The 21,168-nt window shown below is 43.9% G+C and overlaps 2 protein-coding genes across 2 annotated transcripts in view; both read right to left on the bottom strand.

The window, feature by feature from the left end:
• Positions 1-12,332, bottom strand: part of OAS2 (2'-5'-oligoadenylate synthetase 2) — a 33,649-nt gene extending 21,317 nt beyond the window's left edge. The window contains exons 1-2 of the mRNA XM_009181761.4: positions 11,948-12,332; positions 3,236-3,506 (exon numbers count right to left, since the gene is read on the bottom strand). Coding sequence (XP_009180025.2) covers positions 3,236-3,506; positions 11,948-12,124 — 448 coding nt within the window. The 5' untranslated portion in view covers positions 12,125-12,332. The remainder of the gene's footprint in view (positions 1-3,235; positions 3,507-11,947) is intronic.
• Positions 12,333-17,832: 5,500 nt separating this feature from the next.
• Positions 17,833-21,168, bottom strand: part of OAS3 (2'-5'-oligoadenylate synthetase 3) — a 28,873-nt gene continuing 25,537 nt past the window's right edge. The window contains exon 16 of the mRNA XM_031650783.1: positions 17,833-21,097. Coding sequence (XP_031506643.1) covers positions 21,086-21,097 — 12 coding nt within the window. The 3' untranslated portion in view covers positions 17,833-21,085. The remainder of the gene's footprint in view (positions 21,098-21,168) is intronic.

Raw genomic sequence — 21,168 nt, 5'->3', positions numbered from 1 at the left:
GTAAGGTCTGATAAGGGACATTTACCACCTATTCTCCTTGAAGTCTGCTACCTGGAGGCTTCATCTACATAATAAGAAACTTGTCTTCCACAACTCCCCTTTTCTTAAGCTGAACTCCTTCAACCAACTGCTAATCAGGAAATCTTTATAACCACCTATGACCTGGAAGACCCTGCTTTGAGATATCTTGCCTTTCCAGGCTGAACCAGTGCATACCTTATGTGTACTGATTTATGTTTCTCCCTGTAAATTCTGTCCCCCTAAAATGTATAAAAATCAAGCTGTAACCTGATCATCTTAGGCACATGTTCTCAGGAACTTCTGATTATGTCACAGGTCATGGTCTTCATATTTGGCTCAGAAAAAAAACCTCTTAAAATATTTTACAGAGTTTGGCCTTTTTGGTCAACTTCCTAAATGCAATGAAAAGCTATTAGAGGCAGAGTGTGTGACACGATGATATTTGTGCATGGAAAGAGAGCACCAGCTGCAGGGTAGAGTGAGAGAGGAGACAGGGAGACTATTAAGAAGTCATTACCACATCTCTGGTGGTGACGCTGATTAGGGAAGTAGCAGTGGGAAGGGAGAGAAATGATGCAGATTTAGGAGCAAGTTAGGCAGAACTGGAAGGACTTAGTGATGGGCTGTGAGTGAGGAGATGGGGGAGTTGGAGATACAATCCTGGCTTAGGTGTATAAACCAAAAATAAAATTCTAAGCTCCCCAATCATCTGAATGGACCCCTCCTCTCAGCAAAGCCATTCCAAAGTTGACCTAAAAAACCAGTTCAGGCCATAATGGGAAGGAGGAGCTGGACATTCCTCATGATACCTCCCTCTTTTTTGAAATTAGTGATAGAACAGGCTCTTGTCTGATAAGAAACATTTACAATCTATTCTTTCTGAAGCCTGCTACCTGGAGGCTTCAGCTGCATGATAAAACTTTGGTCTCTACAACCCCTTATCATCATAACCCAGACATTCCTTTCTATTGATGATAACTCTTTCAATCAATTGCCAATCAGAAAATCTTTAAATCTACCAATGACCTGGAAGCCCCCACTTTGAGTTGTCCTGCCTTTCCAAACCAAACCAATGTACCTCTTACATGCATTGATTGATGTCTCATGTCTCCCTAAAATGTATTGTATTAGTCTGTTCTCATGCTGCTAATAAAGACATACCCGAGACTGAGTAGTTTATAAAGGAAAGAGGTTTGATTGACTCACAGTTCCACACGGCTGGGGAGGCCTCACAATCATGGTGGAAGAGCAAGGGACGTCTTACATGGTGGCAGGCCAGAGAGAGCTTATGCAGGGGAACTCCCCTTTATGATACCATCACATCTCATGAGATTTATTCATTATCATGAGAACAGCATGGGAAAGACCTGCCTCTATGATTCAATTACCTCCCACCAGGTCCCTCCCATGACATGTGGGAATTGTGGGAGCTACAATTCAAGATGAGATTTGGGTGGGGACACAGCCAAACCATATCACGTATACAACCAAGCTGTACCCTGACCACCTTGGGCACATGTCATCAGAACTTCCTGAGGCTCTGTCGTGGGTACATCCTTAACCTTGGCAAATACACTTTCTAAATAGATTGAGACCTGTCTCAGATACTTTTGGTTTACAGGTGATAGCGTTACTGGAAAAGAGGGTCCTGATTCAGATCCCAAGAGAGGGTTCTTGGATCTCATGCAGGAAAGAATTCAAGGCAAGCACAGAGTATGGTGAAAGAAGCAAATTTATTAGAAACTACTTTGTTATAGGGTAGGGCGTCCTCAGAAAGGAGAAGGAAGAATGTGCCATTTTTTTTGTTAGTGTCTTTGTTTATAAGAAACTCTAAGGAGCTATAATTAAAATTGGAATGTGCAGAGGTGCTCACTAAAGGTAGGGGCTATTGGTGCTGTTAAGTCAAGTTTAGTCTAAAGCTGCCTCCTTACATATTTTAAGTTTGGTGTAAAATTTCTCTGTACATGGTGAACTATAACCTAAAAGGATGTGCAAATAGACTGCAACCTACTCTTGTGCCGATCACTGAGTTTTGGCCAATCAAAGGTGGCCAACTGCTCAAATCTCGTTCAAATAAGGCCAATGCTGAGCTATAACTAGTCTGGCTGCTTCTGTACCTCACTTTCTTTTTCAGTACATCACTTTCCTTTTCCTGTCCATAAATCTTTCTTCCACCACATGACTGTGTTCAAGACTCTCTGAACCTACTCTGGCTCGGGAGGCTTCTAGATTCGTGATTTGTCTGCTCAGTTAAACTCTATTAAATTCAATTTGGCTAAGAACTTTCTTCTTAACAGTGGTATTGATGACCATTAATCCTTCAACCTAAGCCTGCTCATTAATGTTGACTTTAAGTGGGCTGCACTTTTAGGACATCTGGACATTTTGTAGGCTTAGTGGGAGATGTTTTGTATGGCCATAAATATTCTGCAATTATAGTTGGTGGTCAGCTTAGACTGTGGCTATTTTCAGACCCAAGTATTAAGCCTGTAGGTTCCTTGTGAGTGCCTAGCTACTCGCTTTAAGATGGAGTCATTGTAGCCATCTTTTATTAAACCAGAAGCCTGGTAAGCAGAGGTTACTTTAACAATAAGCAAGAGTGTGGGAATGTTTGCTGAGACAGGAGACACAAGAGGTAGGCAGGTCTTGGAGATTTAGGAGTTGGGTTCAAGGCACCCCTTAAGCTTTGATAGTTATCTGTGGAAGGTTGTTGCCTTGATTTTGACCTGGTAGGAAGGCAGACTTCAAATGCTTGCCCCAGCTGGACTTTTCCCAGATGTCTGCCTCATCCTTTCACTCTAACCAACACTGACTCTGGTCAACACTCGCAAGCGTGATCTGTGGACTAGCAGCTCATCATGGAGCTGGCTAGAAATATGAAATCCTGGGCCCTGACTCAGACCTTCTGAGTCAGGATCTGCATTTTAACAAGGTTCTGGGTGATTTATATATACAGTATGGCTTAAAAGGCTCTGCCTTAGATTCTAGAATCCAGAACATTTTCTCCAAAGACAGTCAGGATATGGGGGAGAAGTTAGTTCTAGAGAAGAGAGCGAGTCCAGGGTAGAAAGGATTCTTCTCTCCTGAGGGTCTATGGTCTCCCATTTTTTGAAAGCAGCAGTGGTATCTATGTCACCCATGGCCTAGAGGTTGCATGGGGCTATCTGGCACCCCCTTCTTTGGCTTTTATCCCCCAACACCCAGGAATACTTACTCAGAGCATTGAAGGCAGCCAGCACCTCAAAAGAGACTCTCTGATTTTTTGTGAACAACTGGATGGTGAACCCATCATGGGACTTCTGAATCTCGTAACTGTCTTTCATCCACTTCGTGTACAGACAGAACTCCAGCTTATTCCCAGTTTTATCGAGGATGTCATGTTGGCTTTTCTTCTGATCCTGGAATTGTTTTAAGTCACTGAAGAAGAGGACAAGAGTACCATCGGAGTTGCCTCTTAAGACTGTTTTCCGTCCATAGGAGCCACCCTGCCAGTGACAAAGAAGCAGATGTGAGACTCTAGATTCTGGGGTCACAGGGATCTCTAGCAAGCAGTGGTATTTCTCGACTCAAGTAAAAGCCAAAAATGGTCTTAAAATTGAGTGGCAGGCATCCATTTGCCCCACAAAGACCTGACTGGGATGCTCATAGTAACACTTTTCATACTAGCCCCAAGCTGGAGGTGACTCAAATGGCTATTGACAAAAGAAACGGATTGAACTGCCCCACCTGCCACCACTTGCACCTGTGCTTACTGTCCCAGGGCCTGAGGATAAGATTGCCCCACCCACCATTGTTGCTGGTGCCTGTGCGCATCTGGGGGTATGCGGGTCAAACTGTCCCACCTGCTGCCAGCACCTGCACGCACCATCCGGGAACCTGAGGACAGGCTTGCCCCACCTGCCACCAGCATCCACATGTGTTGCCCAGGGGCCAGGAGATGACCCATCCTGTTTACCACCAGCAGCACAGGCACACACCATCCAGAGGTCTAAGGATGGGCCCACTCTGCCTGCCACCAGTGACCACATGTGTCTCCCAAGGGCCTGGGGACCAGCCTACCCAGCTTGCCATCAATGATGCCTGTGTACACCACTTGAGGGCCTGAAGGTTGGCCTGCTGCTGCCACTTCCACACAGGCCACCTCGGGGCCCAAGGACCTGCCTATTCAGTCCACTGCTGCTACCACTGGCACCTGAACATGTTACCTTGAAGTCTGAAACCCTGCCCACCTGGACACACCAGCACTGGCACCCACATACACTGCCTGGGGGTCTGAGGACCAGCATGCCTGGCACACTGTTGTCACCACTGGTGCTCGAAGACCAGCCTGCCTGATGTGCCTGTTCCCAGCACAGCCTTTCCACAGACTCCATTAACAACTACAGTGTCAGACACTGAGGAACTCACAGACAACATTGATGCTAATGAAATCATTTGGAGGCTTCACTAACTGTATCCACACAGAATCAAAGCCAAAGTGCTCCATTCAACCAACACTATAGACACATCTACAGGAAAACATCTTCTTATTTTATTTTTATTTAATTTTTTTAGAGACAAGGTCTTGCACTGTCACCTAGGCTGGAGTGTAGTGGCACAATCATATTTCACTGTAACCTCAAACGCCTGCCAGAAGCAATCTTCCCACCTCAGCCTCCTGAGTCACTGGGATTATGGGCATGAGCCACCATGCCCAGCAGAGGAAAATGTCTTTCCCTATGAAAGCCAATAAATACAATTGGAGAAGTGACTGTTATATTAGCTGTGCTGATATCAATGTAAGGACACAGAAACATGAAAAGGCAAGGAAACATGGTACCTCCAAAGGAACACAATAATTCTTCAGTACAGATCCCCCAAAAAATGATATCTATGCAATGACTAAGAAAAATTCAAAACAATGATATTAAAGAAATTCAGTAAGATACAAGAAAACACAGATAAACAATACAAAGAAATCAGGAAAATAATTCATACTCTGAATGAGAAACTCAACAAAGAGATAGATATTGTTAAAAAGAACCAAACAATTCCTGAAACTGAAGAAATCAATGAATAAAATAAAAATACAACTCACTGCTTTAACAATAGTCTAGATCAAGGAGAAGAAAGAATTTCTGAACTTGAAGACAGGTCTTTTGAAATAACCCAACCAGAAAAAAGGAGAGAAAAATAAATAAAAATGAGTGAAGAAAGCCTATGTGCCATATTGGTAATCATAAAGCAATCAAATATTTAAATTTGGAAAGATCTAGGAGAAGAGTTGGGAAAAGGCATAGAAAATCTATTTAATGAAGTAATAGCTGAAAACTTTCCATGTCTTACAAGAGATTTAGACACCCAGATACAGGAAGCTCAAAGATTCTCAAATAGATTCAACCCAAAAAGGTCTTCTCCAGGCATATTATAATCCAACTGTCAAAAGACAAAGACAAAGATAGAATTCTGAAAATAGCAAGAGAAAAGTATAAAGTCACATATAAGGGAATCCTCCTCAGACTAAGAGCAGATTTCTGAGGAGAAACCTTACAGGTCAGAAGAGAATAGGATGATATACTCAAAGTGCTGAAAAAAGAAACCCTTTGAGACAAGAATACTATACCCAGCAAAGCTATCCTTCAAAAATCAAGGAGAAATAAAGCCTTTCCTGGACAAGCAAAAACAGAGGGAATTCATCACCACTAGACTAGTTCTACAGAAAATGCTTAAGAAAGCATTACATCTGGAAGCAAAGGGATGATGTCTACCATCGTGAAAACACCCAAAAGTATAAAACTCACTGGTAGAGCAGATACACAAATGACAAAGAGAAAGGAGTCAAATGTTATCATTACAAAACCCCCAACAACTGGAAAGGTAGGCAATAAAGAGAAAGAAAAGAACAAAGAATGTGCAAAACAATCAAAACAAATACAAAATGACAAGAGTAAGTTGTTACCTATCAATTACAACCCTGAATTAAACAACAGTTTAAATTCTCCAGTTAAAAGATATAGACAAGCTGAATGGATAAAAAATAAGGTCCAACTATATGCTACCTCCAAGAAACTCACTGCATCTGTGAAGATACATGTGGACTGAATGTGAAGGAATGGAAAAAATATTCCATGCAAATGGAAACCAAAAGTGTGCAGGAGTAGCTATACTTATATCAGACAAAGTAGACTTTAAGTCAAAAACAAAAAGAGACAAAGAAGGTCTTTTTTTTTTTTTTTGGGACGGAGTCTCGCTCTGTCGCCCAGGCTGGAGTACAGTGGCCGGATCTCAGCTCACTGCAAGCTCCGCCTCCCGGGTTCCCACCATTCTCCTGCCTCAGCCTCCTGAGTAGCTGGGACTACAGGCGCCCGCAACCTCGCCCGGCTAGTTTTTTGTATTTTTTTTGGTAGAGACGGGGTTTCACCATGTTAGCCAGGATGGTCTCGATCTCCTGACCTCGTGATCCGCCCGTCTCGGCCTCCCACAGTGCTGGGATTACAGGCTTGAGCCACCGCGCCCGGCCAAGAAGGACATTTTATAATTAATGATCAAGAGATCAATTCAGCCAGAGAATATAAGCATGTGTATATATGTATATAGACATATATACGCCCAACAGTGGAGCACTGAGATATGTAAAGCAAATATTAGAGCTAAACAGAGAGAGAGAGAGAGGCTTTCAATACAATAATCGCTGGGAACTTCATCTCACTTTTGGTAGTGGACAGATCACGTAGACAGAAAATCAACAAAGAAATACTGGACTTAGTCTGCATTATAGTCCAAGTGGACCTAATGAATATTTACAGATTATTTAATGAGCTACAGAATACACATTCTTATCAGCACAGAGAATGTTCTCCAGGATAGACCCTATGGTAGGCCATAAAACAAGGCTCAACAAATTTTTAAAAATTGAAATACTGTCAAGTATCTTAATGGATACTTACCACAGTGGATATAGATCACAGTGGAACAAGAGGAACTTTGGAAATTGTACAAATACATGAAAATTAAACAACATGCTCCTGGACAACCATTGGGCTGATTAAGAAATTTAAAAGGACACCAAAAAATTTCTGGAAACAAATGAAAATGGAAACACAACATACCAAAACCTAAGGGATACAGCAAAGTTGGAAGCAATACATGCTTACATCAAAAAAGTAGAACAATTTCAAATAAACAACCTAACAGTTCATCTCAAGGAATTAGAAAAGCAAGAAAGGCTGGGCATATGGCTCGCATCTGAAATTCCAGCACTTTGGGAGGCTGAGGCAGGTGGATCACCTGAGGTCAGGAGTTCGAGACCAGCCTGACCAACATAGTGAAACCCCGTCTCTACTAAAAATACAAAATTAGCTGGGTGTGGTGGTGTATGCCTGTAATCCCAACTACTCAGGAGGCTGAGGCAGGAGATCACTTGAACCCAGGGGCAGAGGTTGCAGTGAGCGGAGGTTGCATCATTGCACTCCAGCCTGGGCAACAAAAGCAAAAATCAATCTCAAAAACAAACAAAAAAAGCAAGAATAAACCAAACCTAAAATTAGCAGAAGGAAAGAAATAATAAAAATCAGAATAGAACTAAACATAATAGAGGCTAAAAATTAACAAAATGAAAAGTCGGTTTCTTAAAAGCATAAACAAAATGAATGAACCACTACTTAGACTAAGTACACTAAAAAAAGAGAGAATATCCAAGTAAATAAAATCAGGGATAAAAAAAGGAGACATTACGATTGATACCACAGAAATACAAGGGATCATTAGAGACTATCATGAACAACTATTGTGAATAAATTGGAAAGCCTAGAGGAAATGTATAAATTCCTGAACACATACAACCTACTAAGATTGATCCAGGAAGAAACAGAAAACCTGAACAGACCAATAGAGTGAGGAGATTGAATCAGTAATAAAAAGTTCCTCAACAAAGAATAGTCCAGGACCAGATGGCTTTACTGCTGAATTCTACCAAACTTATAAAGAAAAATTAACACCAATTCTTCTCAAACTATTCCAAAAAAATCGGGGAATTATTCCTAACTCCTTCTATGAAGTCAGCATTACCCTGATACCAAAACCAGACCAAAAACACAACAAAAAAGAAAACTACAGGCCAATATCCCTGATGAACATAGACACAAAAACCTTCAACAAAATACTAGCAAACCAAATCCAGTAACACATCAAAAAGATAACACATGATCAAGTGGGATTTATCCCAGGGATGCAAGGATGGTTCAACATGAGCAAGTCAACAAATGTTGAACATTTGCACATCACATCAACAGAAGGAAGGAAAAATCATATAATTATCCCAGTAGATGTAGAAGAACATTTGGTAAAATTCAACATCCCTTTATGCTAAAAACCCTCAACAAATTAGGCATGTAAGGAACATACTGCAACATAATAAAGTCCATATATGACAAACCCACAGTTAACATCGTACTGAATTGAGAAAGGCTTTCACCTCTATCCTGGAAGTCCTAGCCAAAGCAATCACACAAGATAAAGAAATAAAAGGCATCCAAATAGGAAAAGAAAAAGTCAAATTGCCCCTCTTTGCATACCACATGATCTTCTATACAGTAAAACCTAAAGACTCCACCAAGAAAACCTCTTAGAACTGATAAATTTGGTTAAGTTGCAGGATACAAAATCAGAATACCAAAATCAACACACCATACCAACATACCAAAATATCAACATATTCTACACATCAATAATGAACTAGCTTAAAAAGAAATCAAGAAAGCATCTTATTTATAGTATTTAACAAAAAATAGCTAGGAATACATTTAACCAAGGAGGTGAAAGATCTCTACAATGAAAACTACAAAATACTGATAAAAGAAACTGAAGATGACACAAGCAAATGGAAAGACATCCCATGCTCATGGATTGGAAGAATTAATATTGTTAAAATAGCCATACTATCCAAAGCAATCTACAGAATCAATGCAATCCTTATAAATACCACAGAAATAGAAAAAACCATCCTAAAATTTGTATGGAAACACAAAAGATCTCAAATAGCTGAAAGAATACTGAGGAAAAAGAACAAAGCTAGAGGCATCACACTACATGACTTCAAAATATACTACAAAGCTATAGTAACCAAAGCAGCATGAGATTGGTATAAAAGCAGACATGTAGACCAAAAGAAACAGAATAGAGAACGCAGAAACAAATCCACACATTTACGGTCAACTGATTGAGAAAGCACCATTGGGGAAAGGATACTCTTTTCAATAAATGGTGTTGGGAAAACTGGATATCCATATGCAGATGAATGAAATGAGGCCCCCATCTCTCATCTTATAAAAAATTAACTAAAAAATGGATTAAAGAGTTAAATGTAAGGCCGGAAACAATAAAACTAATAGAATAAAGCAGAAGAGTAATGCTTCAGGATATTGGTCTCTGCAAATATTTTGTAGCTAAGACTTCAAAAGCACAGGCAACAAAACCAAAAATAGACAATTGGGACTATATTAAATGGAAAAGCTTCTGCATGGCAAAGGGAACAATCAAGACTGAAAAGACAAACTGTAGAATGGGAGAAAATATTTGGAAACTATTTTTCCAAAAAAGGGTTTAATATCCAGAATATACAAGGAACTTGAACAACTCAACAGCAAAGAAAACAACCCATCCCATTTAAAAAGCAGGCAAAGGAACTAAATAGACATTTCTCAAAAGAAGACATACAAAATGGTCAATGGGTATGTGAAAAAATGCTTGACATCACTTATCATTAGGGAAATGCAAATCAAAACCACAATGAGATATCATATCACCCCAGTTAGAATAGCTATTATCAAAAAGACAAAAAATAACAAATGCTAGCAAGAATTTGGAGTAAAGGGAATCTTACACACTGTTGGTGGGAATTTAAATTAGGACAGTCATTATGGAAAACAGTATGGAGGTTTCTCAAAAACTAAAAATGGCATTACCATTCGATCCAGCAATCCCACTACTAGGTATTTATCCAAAAAAGGGATAACTGTACCCCTATGTTTATTGCAGTACTATTCACAAAAGCCAAGATATGTAATCAACCAACATATCCATCAGCGGATGAATGGATAAAGACAATGTGATATATATACACGATAGAATACTATTCAGACACAAAAAGAATGGAATTCTGTCATTTGCAGCAATGTGGATGGAACTATAGGTCATTATGTTAAATGAAATAAGTCAGGCATAGAAAGACAATTATTGCATGTGCTTATGTGGAAGTTAAAAAAAAGTTGATCTCATGGAGGTAGAGAGTAGGATCATAGTTACCAGAGGCTGGGGAGTGGAGAAGGAAATGAAGAGAAGTTGGTTAATGGATACAAACATACAGTTAGATAGAAGGAATAAATTCTAGTGTTTGATAGCACAATGGGGTGACTATAGTTAACAATAATTTATTATATATTTCAAAATAGCTAGAAGAGAAGATCTGAACTGTCCTCAACACAAAGAAATGATAAATGTTTGAGATGACAGATATCCTAACTACCCTGACTTGATCATTTCACATTATATCCATGTGTTCAACTATCACGTGTACCCCATATAAATATGTACAATTATGTAAAACTAAAAAGCAGTAGAATGGACAAATGTGGTATATTCACACAATGGAATTGACACAACAATGAAAAGATAAACAACTGCACTCCACAACATAAATTTCATAAACATCTTCGGTCAGAGAAACCATGCACTAAAGCACACAGAGCCCATGACGCCATTTATATAGGGTCACCCATGCATCCTGGTTTACATTCCCAGTTTTGGCACCAAAAGTCCCATATCCCAGGAAACACCCCAATCCTGGACAAACTGGGATAGTTGGTCACCCTATATTCGTAAAAAGTTTAAAAACAGGTAAAAGGTGTCTATGCTATTAGAAGTCAGGAGATTGCCTACTTGGGTTTGGAGGTATTGATTGGATTGGGGGCCCAGGGTTCTGGGGCGCTGAGAATGTTTTGTTTCTGTATCTGGGTGGGGGCTACACAGTTACATTGTTTGTGGCTACCTATCAAGCTGGACACTTTGATCTGGGCAGTTTTTCTGTTTTACTTCAGTGAGGAAAAATGTTAACACTATTGAGAGGCAGGATAGTGTCCTGGTTAAACATGCATGCCCTCAAGTCAATTACCCAGGCTTGAAATCCCAGTTCTGACAACAGCTGTTAACCAAACTTGCCTTAGCTTCCTGACCTGGGCCAGGGCTGGGGACACCACATGTCTATATTTCTTTATTGCGGCACTAGCTGGTGTGTGCAAGGGGTAGAGACCAAAAAGTGTGGCACCAGCAGAGAAGGGACGTCAGCAGTGCAGGAGGGTAAGAGGGTAGTATTGGGCCATGAGGACCCCCACGCCCCCAATTCTAGGGTCCTAGCACCTCCCCAATCCCCCTTCCTCCCCAGAGGTCCAGAATTTTCAGCCTCAGTCCTGAGATTTGTGTCCACAAAACCAAATGTTTCTAACTGATGAAAGCCACTCCTTGCTGCGAAGAAACCAGAAGGCAACCTGGATAGTTTGATCAAAGTTCTCTAGCCTCCATAAGTTTACTCCTCCGTACTGTGGAAAGGATAGAAGAAAATGGCAGTGAGTAATCACAGTGAGTTCACTGAGCACTATGTGCCAGTCTTTTGCTAAGAATGTGATGTGCTCAAGCCTTCTGATACTCTGAAGTGGGTACTATGCCTCTCCCCATTTTACAGATTCAGAGACTGAGGCACAGAGAGGTTAGGTAGCCTGCCCAGTGTCACACAGCTCTGGAGCAAGAGCCTGCTCCAGAGCCTGAAACTCCTACACCACATCCCACCCAAGTGTGGGCTTCACACATAATAGGCGCCCAGCACCCAGTAGCTCGGCCTTGCTGCCGCTGTGGAATTTCCTGCCCCCCATAGCCCCAACCTCAGCCCTGGACTCACAATGGCCACTCCTTGCACCAGGGGGAACTGCGTGGGTGCCTGCAGGACATCACAGATGGTGTTCACCATGTCGTCGATCAGTGTCTGACACTCTTCGTAGGGCTTCAGGTATTCCTGGATAAACCAACCCAGCTTCTGAGCAGGCACCGAGGACAGCTGGGACCCCCCATTTCCCATTGCTCTCAGCTGGCTGCCGGCAAGACAATGAATGGCAGGGTGGGAGGCAGAGGAATTCTCGCTGCTGCCCAGAGACAGGAAACAGAAACTGAAGTCTAGAGGCCTCTCTCCACCTACTGCAGCGAGCTACCAACTCCTGCATCCGGGGCAGGGAAACCAAAACTAACTTAAGCTCAGAGGCCCTGCCCTGCCCCCTGCAGTGAGCTACCACCTCCTGCATCCGGGGCAGGGAAACCAAAACTAACTTAAGCTCAGAGGCCCTGCCCTGCCCCCTGCAACGAGTTTACCAACTCCTGCATCCGGAGCAGGGAAACCAAAACTGACTCAAGCTCAGAGGCTTTCACCGTGCCCTTGCAGCAAGGTTTACCGACTCCTGCACCCCAGCAGGGAAACCAAAACTGACTCAAGCTCAGCAGCTTTCCCTGTCCCCTGCAGCATGGTGAACAGCCCTTCAGGGGCTCCCCAAAACTTGAGGTTAACCAAACAACCTCTAGAACCCCATTGTGAGGGCTTCATACCTGCTAGACATCTGTCCTTGGGAACATCACCTGCCCTCTTTGCGCCTCAATTTCCCCATCTGTAAGCTGGGGAAAGTGGCAGCTCTTTCATAGGATTAGCTTGATGATTAAATAATACCTGCGAAGTGCTTAGAAGCAGGGGGCACAGGTCATCTTTTGAGGCTCTGTCCCTTTCCCCCTGTTCTCAGTGACCGGGGAACTCAAATTCAGGGAGAGGAGCAGAGGAGAAAGAGGCTCAGAGAGGAAACTGACTTGCTCAGGGACACAGCAAAGCAGGGACCTAACTGGACTCAGGTTTTGGTCTGCTTCTGTGTAAACACAGGCCCCGGAGTGGTCAGCGGGTGGGAGCCTCTGTGTGTCCAGTTTCTCAGCACACTTGTGGACAGCCGTGGGACCATATGAGGCACTTGCCCAGCCCCTCAAGGGCAAGAAAACACGCCCCAAGTGTGTGAGCCAGAAAGGAGAGAGACATGCAACTGCTGTGCCCAGAGCTTTGAAAACAAAACTCGCAGAGAACTCCCAGACAGCTGCCTTGGCCCAGAAAGAATAATTCACAGAGAAGGCAAACATCTTCAAGATGTCAGGTGGGGGACCGGGGCCCTTCCATGCTGGGATGGTTAATTTTATGTGTCAAGTTGGCTGAGCCCAGGTACCCAGATATTTGGTCAAACATTATCCTAGATCTTATTGTGAAGGTATTTTTTAAGATGAGGTTAGCATTTACGTTGGTAGACTTTTTTTCTGAGTAAAGCGGATTATCATCTGTAAGGTGGTGGGCCTCATTCCATCAGTTGAAGGCCTCAATAGAATAAAGACTGAGCTCGCTCAAGGAAGAGGGAATTCTGCTGCAGACTGCCTTGGCCTCCACTTGCAGCAGCAACTCCTTCCTGGGTCTCCCACCTGCCAGTCTACCCTGCCGATTTTGGATTTGCCAGCCTCCACATTCACATGAGCCAATTCCTTAAAATAAATACCTCAAAATAAATATACATACCCTGTTGGTTCTGGAAAACCTCGATTAATGCTCATGCTCATTAAGGGCCTTCCCTGCCCTTATCCAACTTCTACTGCAACACCGAGAGGTAGGCAGGCTGGGCAGGAGTAGTCTTAAGGCTCCTTTCTCACATGAGAACGTGGAGGCTCAGAGAGGTGGAAACATTTGCTCAGCAAGTTGTCGGGCTAGGTTCTAACACTAACACACCGCCTGACCCCAAAGCCTGTGCTTTATTTGTTACTTTAAAAAACATTTTATTTTGAAGTAATTTGAAATGCTGAGAAAATTTACAAGATGCACACAAAGAACTTCCTTAGAGTTTTTACCCATCATATTTTTACCACATTTGCCCCTCATTTTCTTGCTATTTATACATTTTAGGAGGTTTTTGTTTTGTTTTGTTTTTGAGACAGAGTCTTGCTCTGTCGCCCAGGCTGGAGTGCAGTGGCGTGATTATAGCTCACTGCAGCCTTACCCTCCCAAGCTCAAGCAATCTTCCTACTTCAGCCTCCTGAGTAGCTGGGACTATAGGCATGCACCACCATGCCTGGCTAAATTTTTTAAATTTTTTGGTAGCAACGGGGGTTTCTACCAACATGTCACCATGTTGCCCAGGCTGGGCTTGAACTCCTGGCCTCAAGCGATCTTCCCAACTCAGCAATCCAAAGTGCTGGGATTACAGGCATGAGCCACCATGCCCAGCCCTTCATGAGTATTTTTATTCCTGAACGATTTGTGTCCATGTTGCATGATTTATGTCCCTTTACTCCTAAATGCTTCAACCTGTATCTCTTAAGTACAAGAACATTGTGTTACAGAAGTACAGAACAATGGTCCAATTCAGAATTTTAGCATTGATGCAATGCCATCATCTCTTATAACATATATAATAAACATAATTTTATATAATTTATATAATATATAATTTATATAACATATAATAAGTATATATTTATTATATAAATATTGCATAAATATATATTTTGAGACAGAGTCTCACTGTCACCCAGGTTGGAGTGCAGTGGCACAATCTCAGCTCACTGTAGCCTCAACCTCTCAGGCTTAAGTGATCCTCTTGCCTCAGCCTCCTGAGTGGCTGGGACTACAGGCACACACCACCATGTCTGGCCAATTTTTGTATTTTTTGTACAGGTAGGGTCTCACCATGTTGCCCAGGCTGATCTTGAACTCCTGGGCTCAAGTGATCTGCCTGTCTCAGCCTCCCAAAGTGGTAGGATTACAGGCATAAGCCACTGTATCCAGCCATAAATATATTCTTATACTGAAAATTTTACCAATTATTCCAATACTCTTCTTTATAGCATCCCCTCTGCCAACATCTAGGCTCACACATGACATTTAGCTGAAGTATGTGACAGACATGTTTCCTGGGAAGCCCACTAGGAAAACAATGGGGATTTTTTTTTTTTTTTTTTTTTTTTTGAGACGGAGTCTAGCTCTGTTGCCCAGGCTGGAGTGCAGTGGCACAATCTCGGCTCACTGCAAGCTCTGCCTCCCGGGTTCACGCCATTCTCCTGCCTCAGCCTCCCGAGTAGCTGGGACTACAGGCGCCCGCTACCACGCCGGCTAATTTTTTGTATTTGTTTTTTAGTAGAGACAGGGTTTCACCGTGTTAGCCAGGATGGTCTCGATCTCCTGACCTTTTGATCCACCCACCTTGGCCTCCCAAAGTGCTGGCATTACAGGCGTGAGCCGCCGCGCCTGGCCAGTGGTGATGTTTTTACTGGGGGAAGTTTCCTCGGTGTTCATTCTTGAGGTATTTTAATGGTGTAAGTTGAGTAATTCCCTACTTGTGGCCCATCTAGTCTGTCCCTATGGACACCAAGATTTAAGGGTCATCTCCATGTTCTGTAGGCCAGGCCCTCCTGGCCAATCCTGGGCCCTACCACTCATGGTGAGGACTATGTCCTCTAACGGGTGCTATCTCCTGGCCTCTGTTACTCCAGGGTTCCACCATCCCCTTTGCTATCAGTGAGCCTAGCTCCCAAGGGTCCTCACCCATCATCCTGTGATAGCATCTCTTGCAGAAGAGGCTCTCTGAGCTTCTCTGTGATGCTGGCTGGTGTCCTCTTCTTGGTCCACTCCTCGTGGCCTTGGTAAAGGGGAATCTTGGTTCCCTGGGTCTTATGCAGCTTTCCCAAGCATTGTCACTTCCCTGACCTTTCATGTCATCTGCCACCATCTCCTCTGCAATTCTGGCATTTGGATCTCACTTAGCATGACCTCCTACTTTTTCTCCTCTTCTGGGAGCCCTCCTGGCAGCAAGTTTACACCTCCTGGAGTCCTTGCCAGGGTGTGCAGCCCTGAACTTCCAAAAGACTTCCGAATCAATAAACCCTTTCTTATCTGACCTCATACTACAGCCCCTTGATCGAGTACCCTCAAGGTCCACTTCTGCACATACTCACCCGACTTCTGCTGGTCATGCTGGCTTGGCCTCCAGCTACTTTGGGATACAGGCCCTTTCCTCCCCTGTGAGGCCCATCACATCCCTGGCTGGTTTATGCTGGAATTTAAGCCTAGTCACAACCCTTGTGGGCAGGAGAGGAGGTGGGCATAGGGACAAACATCTTGTGGATGAGATGCCTCTGTAGGGTTTCCAAGCAAGGGAGGAGGGTTAGCTCTTAACAGGGAGGGATGGATGGGTCACCTCTACAGCTCTTAGGAGTCAGAGGAATCTGGGGATTCAAGATTCTCAGTGGGACCGGGGTGGTGGCTCTTGCCTGTAATCCCAGCACTATGGGAGGCTGAGGTGGGCAGATCACTTGAGGTCAGGAGTTCAAGACCAGCCTGGTCAACATGGTGAAACCCTGTCTCTACTAATAATACAAAAATTAGTCAGACATGGTGGCATGTGCCTGTAGTCCCAGCCACTTGGGAGGCTGAGGCAGGAGAACCACTTGAACCTGGGAAGTGGAGGGTGCAGTGAGCCAAGATTGTGCTACTGCACTCCTGCCTGAGTAACAGAGCAAGACACTGTAAAAAAAAAAAAAAAAAAAAAAAAAAGATTCTCAGTGGCATCAACCTGAATGTCCCCATTCTATGTGTCAAGGCCCTATTCTTTTTTACCATGTAGGGTCCTGACCACATTGAGCAGACCTGATTATTTTGACAGCATATCATCACTTTCTCATCTACCCACTAGGATGGCTATAATCAACATGATCAATGAGTGTTGGCAAGGATACAGAGAAACTGGAACTTCCATTCACTGCCAGGGGTGGGTGTGTATAAATGGTGCAGCCACTGTGGAAAACAGTCTGGCAGTTCTCAAATGGCTAAACGTAAGGGTTATCACGTGATCCAGAAATTCCACTCCTAGGTATACATGAGGGTTAATTTTCTGTGTCTACTGGACGGGGTTAAGGGATGCCCAGATGGCTGGTAAAATGTTATTTCTGGATGTGTCTGTGACCATGTTCCTGGAAGAGATTACTATTTGAATCTGTAGACTGAGCAGAGAAGACAGCCCTCGCCAGGGTGAGTGCGCATTTTCCAATCCACTGGAGGCCTGAATAGAACAAAAAGAGGAACAGCAATTTTTTTCTCCCCACGTGAGCTGAGGCATCAGTCTTCTCCTGTCCTCGGATATTGATGCTCCTGGTTCTTAGCCTTTCAGACTTGGATTGGGACTTATTCCAGCAATCTCCTGGTTCTCAGCCTTCTGAATTGGTCTGAAACTACAATCACTGGCCTTCCTGAGTCTCCAGCTTGCAGATAGTGGATCACAGAACTTCTCAGACTCCATAATCACACAAGTCAAACCTTCATGATAAATCTCTTTCTATATGTCTCTCTCTATTCTAATGGCATGGTTTCTCTGGAGAACTCTGATTAATACAGCACACAGATGCTCCTTGGCTTATGATGGGGTCATCAATTGTGGACCGCCTTTTATACCCAAGAAAAATGAAAACGTATGTCCGCACAAAATCTCATACAAGAGTGTCCATAGCAGCTATTAGTCATAATAGCAAAAAATGCAGCAAAATAACAAAAAAGTGGAGAGTATCCAAATACCTATCAATGGAAGACGGCTAAACAAAATGTAGTCCATTTATGCAGTGGAAACGTCATTCGGTAATAAAAAGGAATGAAACACCAACATATACTATAACATGAATGGATCTTGAAAACATGTTAAGTTAAAGAAGCCAGACACAAAAGACCACATATTGTATCATGCCATTTATATGAAATATTTGCAATAGATGAAATACACAGCAGATTGGCGGTTTCTAGGGATTAGGGAGAGAATGGGTTGGAGGAATGGGGAATGACTGCTAATGGGTTTCAGGGTTTCCTTTTAGGGTGATGAAAATGTCTGGAATTACTATGATGAATGCATCTGTGATATGGCTCTAGTTATGAATATGCTGAATATAAGTTTTATGAATAGACACCAAGTATAAATCTTACGAATATACTCACACCACTGAATTGTACACTTTAAAAGGGTGAGAGCTTTATGGTATTGACTTATATCTCAATAAAAACTTTTTAAAAATTAAACACACACACGCACACACCAATTTCTTTGGAGTCCTGCATTTCTTAGGATTCGGTTCTGGACTTGATCTTCACTTTCTCTGCCTTCTGGCTGCAAGAAATGCAAGCCTCTTTCATCACCAAGGAGGCCGTCTGGCTCTCTCACTTAGCTTTCAATTGCTGATTGATTGCATTTAGCTTTTTATTACTTTTTTCCCCAGAGTCTTGGAGAGAGTCACCCAATGCACTGGTCTGTTTATTTACGTACCAACGCTATGCTGTTTAAATATCAGAGGCTTCATAGCGTGTTTTAATATTGGCTAAGTCTAGGCCCTGCTCAGCACTCTTCTTTTCCTGTGTTTTCCTAGCTATTGTGTGTGTATTTTTCCATAAGAACTTCAGTGTCAACTTATCTGGTTCCATAGAAAAGCATATGTGGGTGTTTTTAGGGTGACAAGTCTATCAATCAACTCAGGGAGAACTGACATCTTTATGCAGTCAAGTCTTTCTACCCAAGGGTGTGGCTAGACCGGGAAGCCCCCAAAAGTTCCAGTGGGGCCAATATGCCAACACCAGGGTGGCCATTGCTAAAGACTGAGGGCCTGGAATGAAATACACCCCTTTTCAGATCAGCGAGGCCTCCTCTCTGCCCTGCCCAGATGACAACCACTCCTTGTATCATGCACCTGAGCTGCCCTGGTTCCCACCATCTCATGATTACCCTAGTTCTGGAGCCATTTTACGGGGAGGCCCAGAGTCTGTGTGGTGAGAATGGAAGGCACCCAACTGCGACCCGCCACCTGGTCTACTCAGGAGCATCACTGGCTTGCGACGCCCAGGCCAGGGCCACCCTGCTGCTGGACACCTTGGCAGAGCAGGTCGCTGCTGCCCACTAGAGCTGGCCCTGAGCTCTTGGATGTGTGTGTGGCAGCAGCCAGGGCCAGTCCAAGAGGCGGAGGTTGGGGTCCTGAGAGTTCTAGCCTTGGATTACTAGGCAGTATCGATGAGGTGAGTCTAAGAAGGTGCCCTTAGTGTTGGTTCAGCACCAAGATGGGGGACAGGGATGGAGGCCGTCACTATGGCACAGGTATTAGAAGCCCTGTCCTCTGTCCCTTCACCGACTCTAATCTCTGTAGGCTGAGCCAAGCAGGGCAGAGAACAGGCTCTAGGTGAATCAGAGGAGCTGCCCTTGGTCGCTCTCCTCTCTCCAAGAATGACAATAACGAGGGAAGGCTCTTTCCATCCCATTCAATCTAGCATTCTTAGCAGGTAAGTTTTAACAGTGGTTTGTTGAGAGTCAGGCTGTCTAAGACACTCCCGTGGGGCAGAGAAGGGATGTTCAGTGGCTTCCTTTCTTTGTTTCCTGTTCCTTCCTCTGAGATAGACCCACTCCCTCATCCACCCAACAGACAGCCAGGATGCATCTGCTGGGGACTCCGCCCCTTGGCACTTGGAACCCATTCAATCATACATGTCTCAGACTCCTCTGCAGCCAGAGTTCTGGCTGTAATTTAGATTCTGCTAAGAAAGGGTGGTGGGATCTGTCTTCCCGCAGCTCTGGCAGCTGGCCATCCCTGATGGATGTTTGTGCTTGCAGGAATCTAACCTAGGTTTCGACTCCAGTTTTGTGCATGTGAGGCAGTGATGGCAGGGGCAGTGGTGGCATTAGCAGCAGCAGTGGCGGCTCTCTGACCCCTGATTCGGCTACAGTGGTCTAATCTTGAAACCAATAGTCCGGTGGTGACCTCTGCCTTCTGCTCCTCCAGCCTTTCCAGTGATTTAGATAAAATCCTTTCTGCCTAAGATTCCTGGAGTGTTTTCTGTTTTCTGGGCTGAACCTTGACTAGTGTGGACACTGTTGTTGGACTTGAGGTGAGGAGAGCCTCCTGGATGGACCTGGTGGGCCTTGCTCTGGAGGGCAGAGAGAAAAAGGCTGAGCATGGCTGTTTGGCCACTGGCTCAGGTTTAGGCTCCAGGGATGCAGAATCTCAGCATGTTAGGAGAGAAAACAGGAACGCAATAAAAATTCAAGAAGGTAAACTGAGCCACAGCATCAAGATGTGTAAACTAGGGAGGAGTGCAGCATAACAGGTGAAGAAAAGGAGGCCTCCCATGAAGAGGCATCCAATTAGTTGTCCAATAAGAGAGTCCCAATAGCATGCATGTCCCAACTCCCTCTGTCTGCGTCTGTGGCAGACAAAGTAAGCCAATATGGGCATACTCTCCTGCTAGCAACTGAGCTCAGAGGGCTCCTCAAGAGCCCAGACATGCACTGTAAACCTATGAGCACCTTCTCTTTTCTGCATCCAGTGCAGACATTGCTAATCAATCACGGCACTTGTACCACCACTTTCGTCTGCTGCATCCATGGCAGACATCACTAATTGATTAGATAATTCTTCTCAGCTAATTGGCCATTCTTTAAAACCTTTCAGAAGATAAGGCTCCAGGTAGCCAGTACCAAATGGCTGTGGCAGACAAATGAGATGGAAACTTTCTGCCATCCCTATATAAAGTATTTAGATTTGGGAAGAAGGAGGGGCCAGTGGGAGGAAGGGTTGGATTGTAGCAGGAGGAAGGATGTGAGCTAATTTGCATGGGCAGAGAGGAGTCAGGGAGCAGGGGGCATTCTCAGCTGGGTGGGAAGCAGCAGTGGTCGTGGGAAGCAGGATAGAGTCAAGGCAGTGATAGAGAAGCTGCAAATGCAGGCTGGTGTCAAACCATGGAGTCTGGATCCTAGTGTGCAAGTCATGGGAAGCAGGGGAGTGTGTGAGCTGGGAGAGCAGATTCACTAAAACACACACATGCATACATGGGTACACACACACACACACACATACACACAATCTCTCTCATCTGGCAGGGGACCCTGAATTTCCTTATGCTGAGGGCTGGTGTCCATCTTCTCTTCATCCAGTAGGACCACTGATTTTCTTGACTTCACACAGCAGCCTAGGGAAGTATTATAGGAGATGTTGGTAACCCCATCCTTTCTGCAGAAGCTGAGACCACATAGCCAGATG

Source organism: Papio anubis, chromosome 9 (assembly GCF_008728515.1).
Source record: "Papio anubis isolate 15944 chromosome 9, Panubis1.0, whole genome shotgun sequence".
NCBI classification, from domain to species: domain Eukaryota; kingdom Metazoa; phylum Chordata; class Mammalia; order Primates; family Cercopithecidae; genus Papio; species Papio anubis.
Note: the sequence above shows the minus strand (reverse complement) of the source record. Positions and strands in the feature narration are given on the sequence as shown.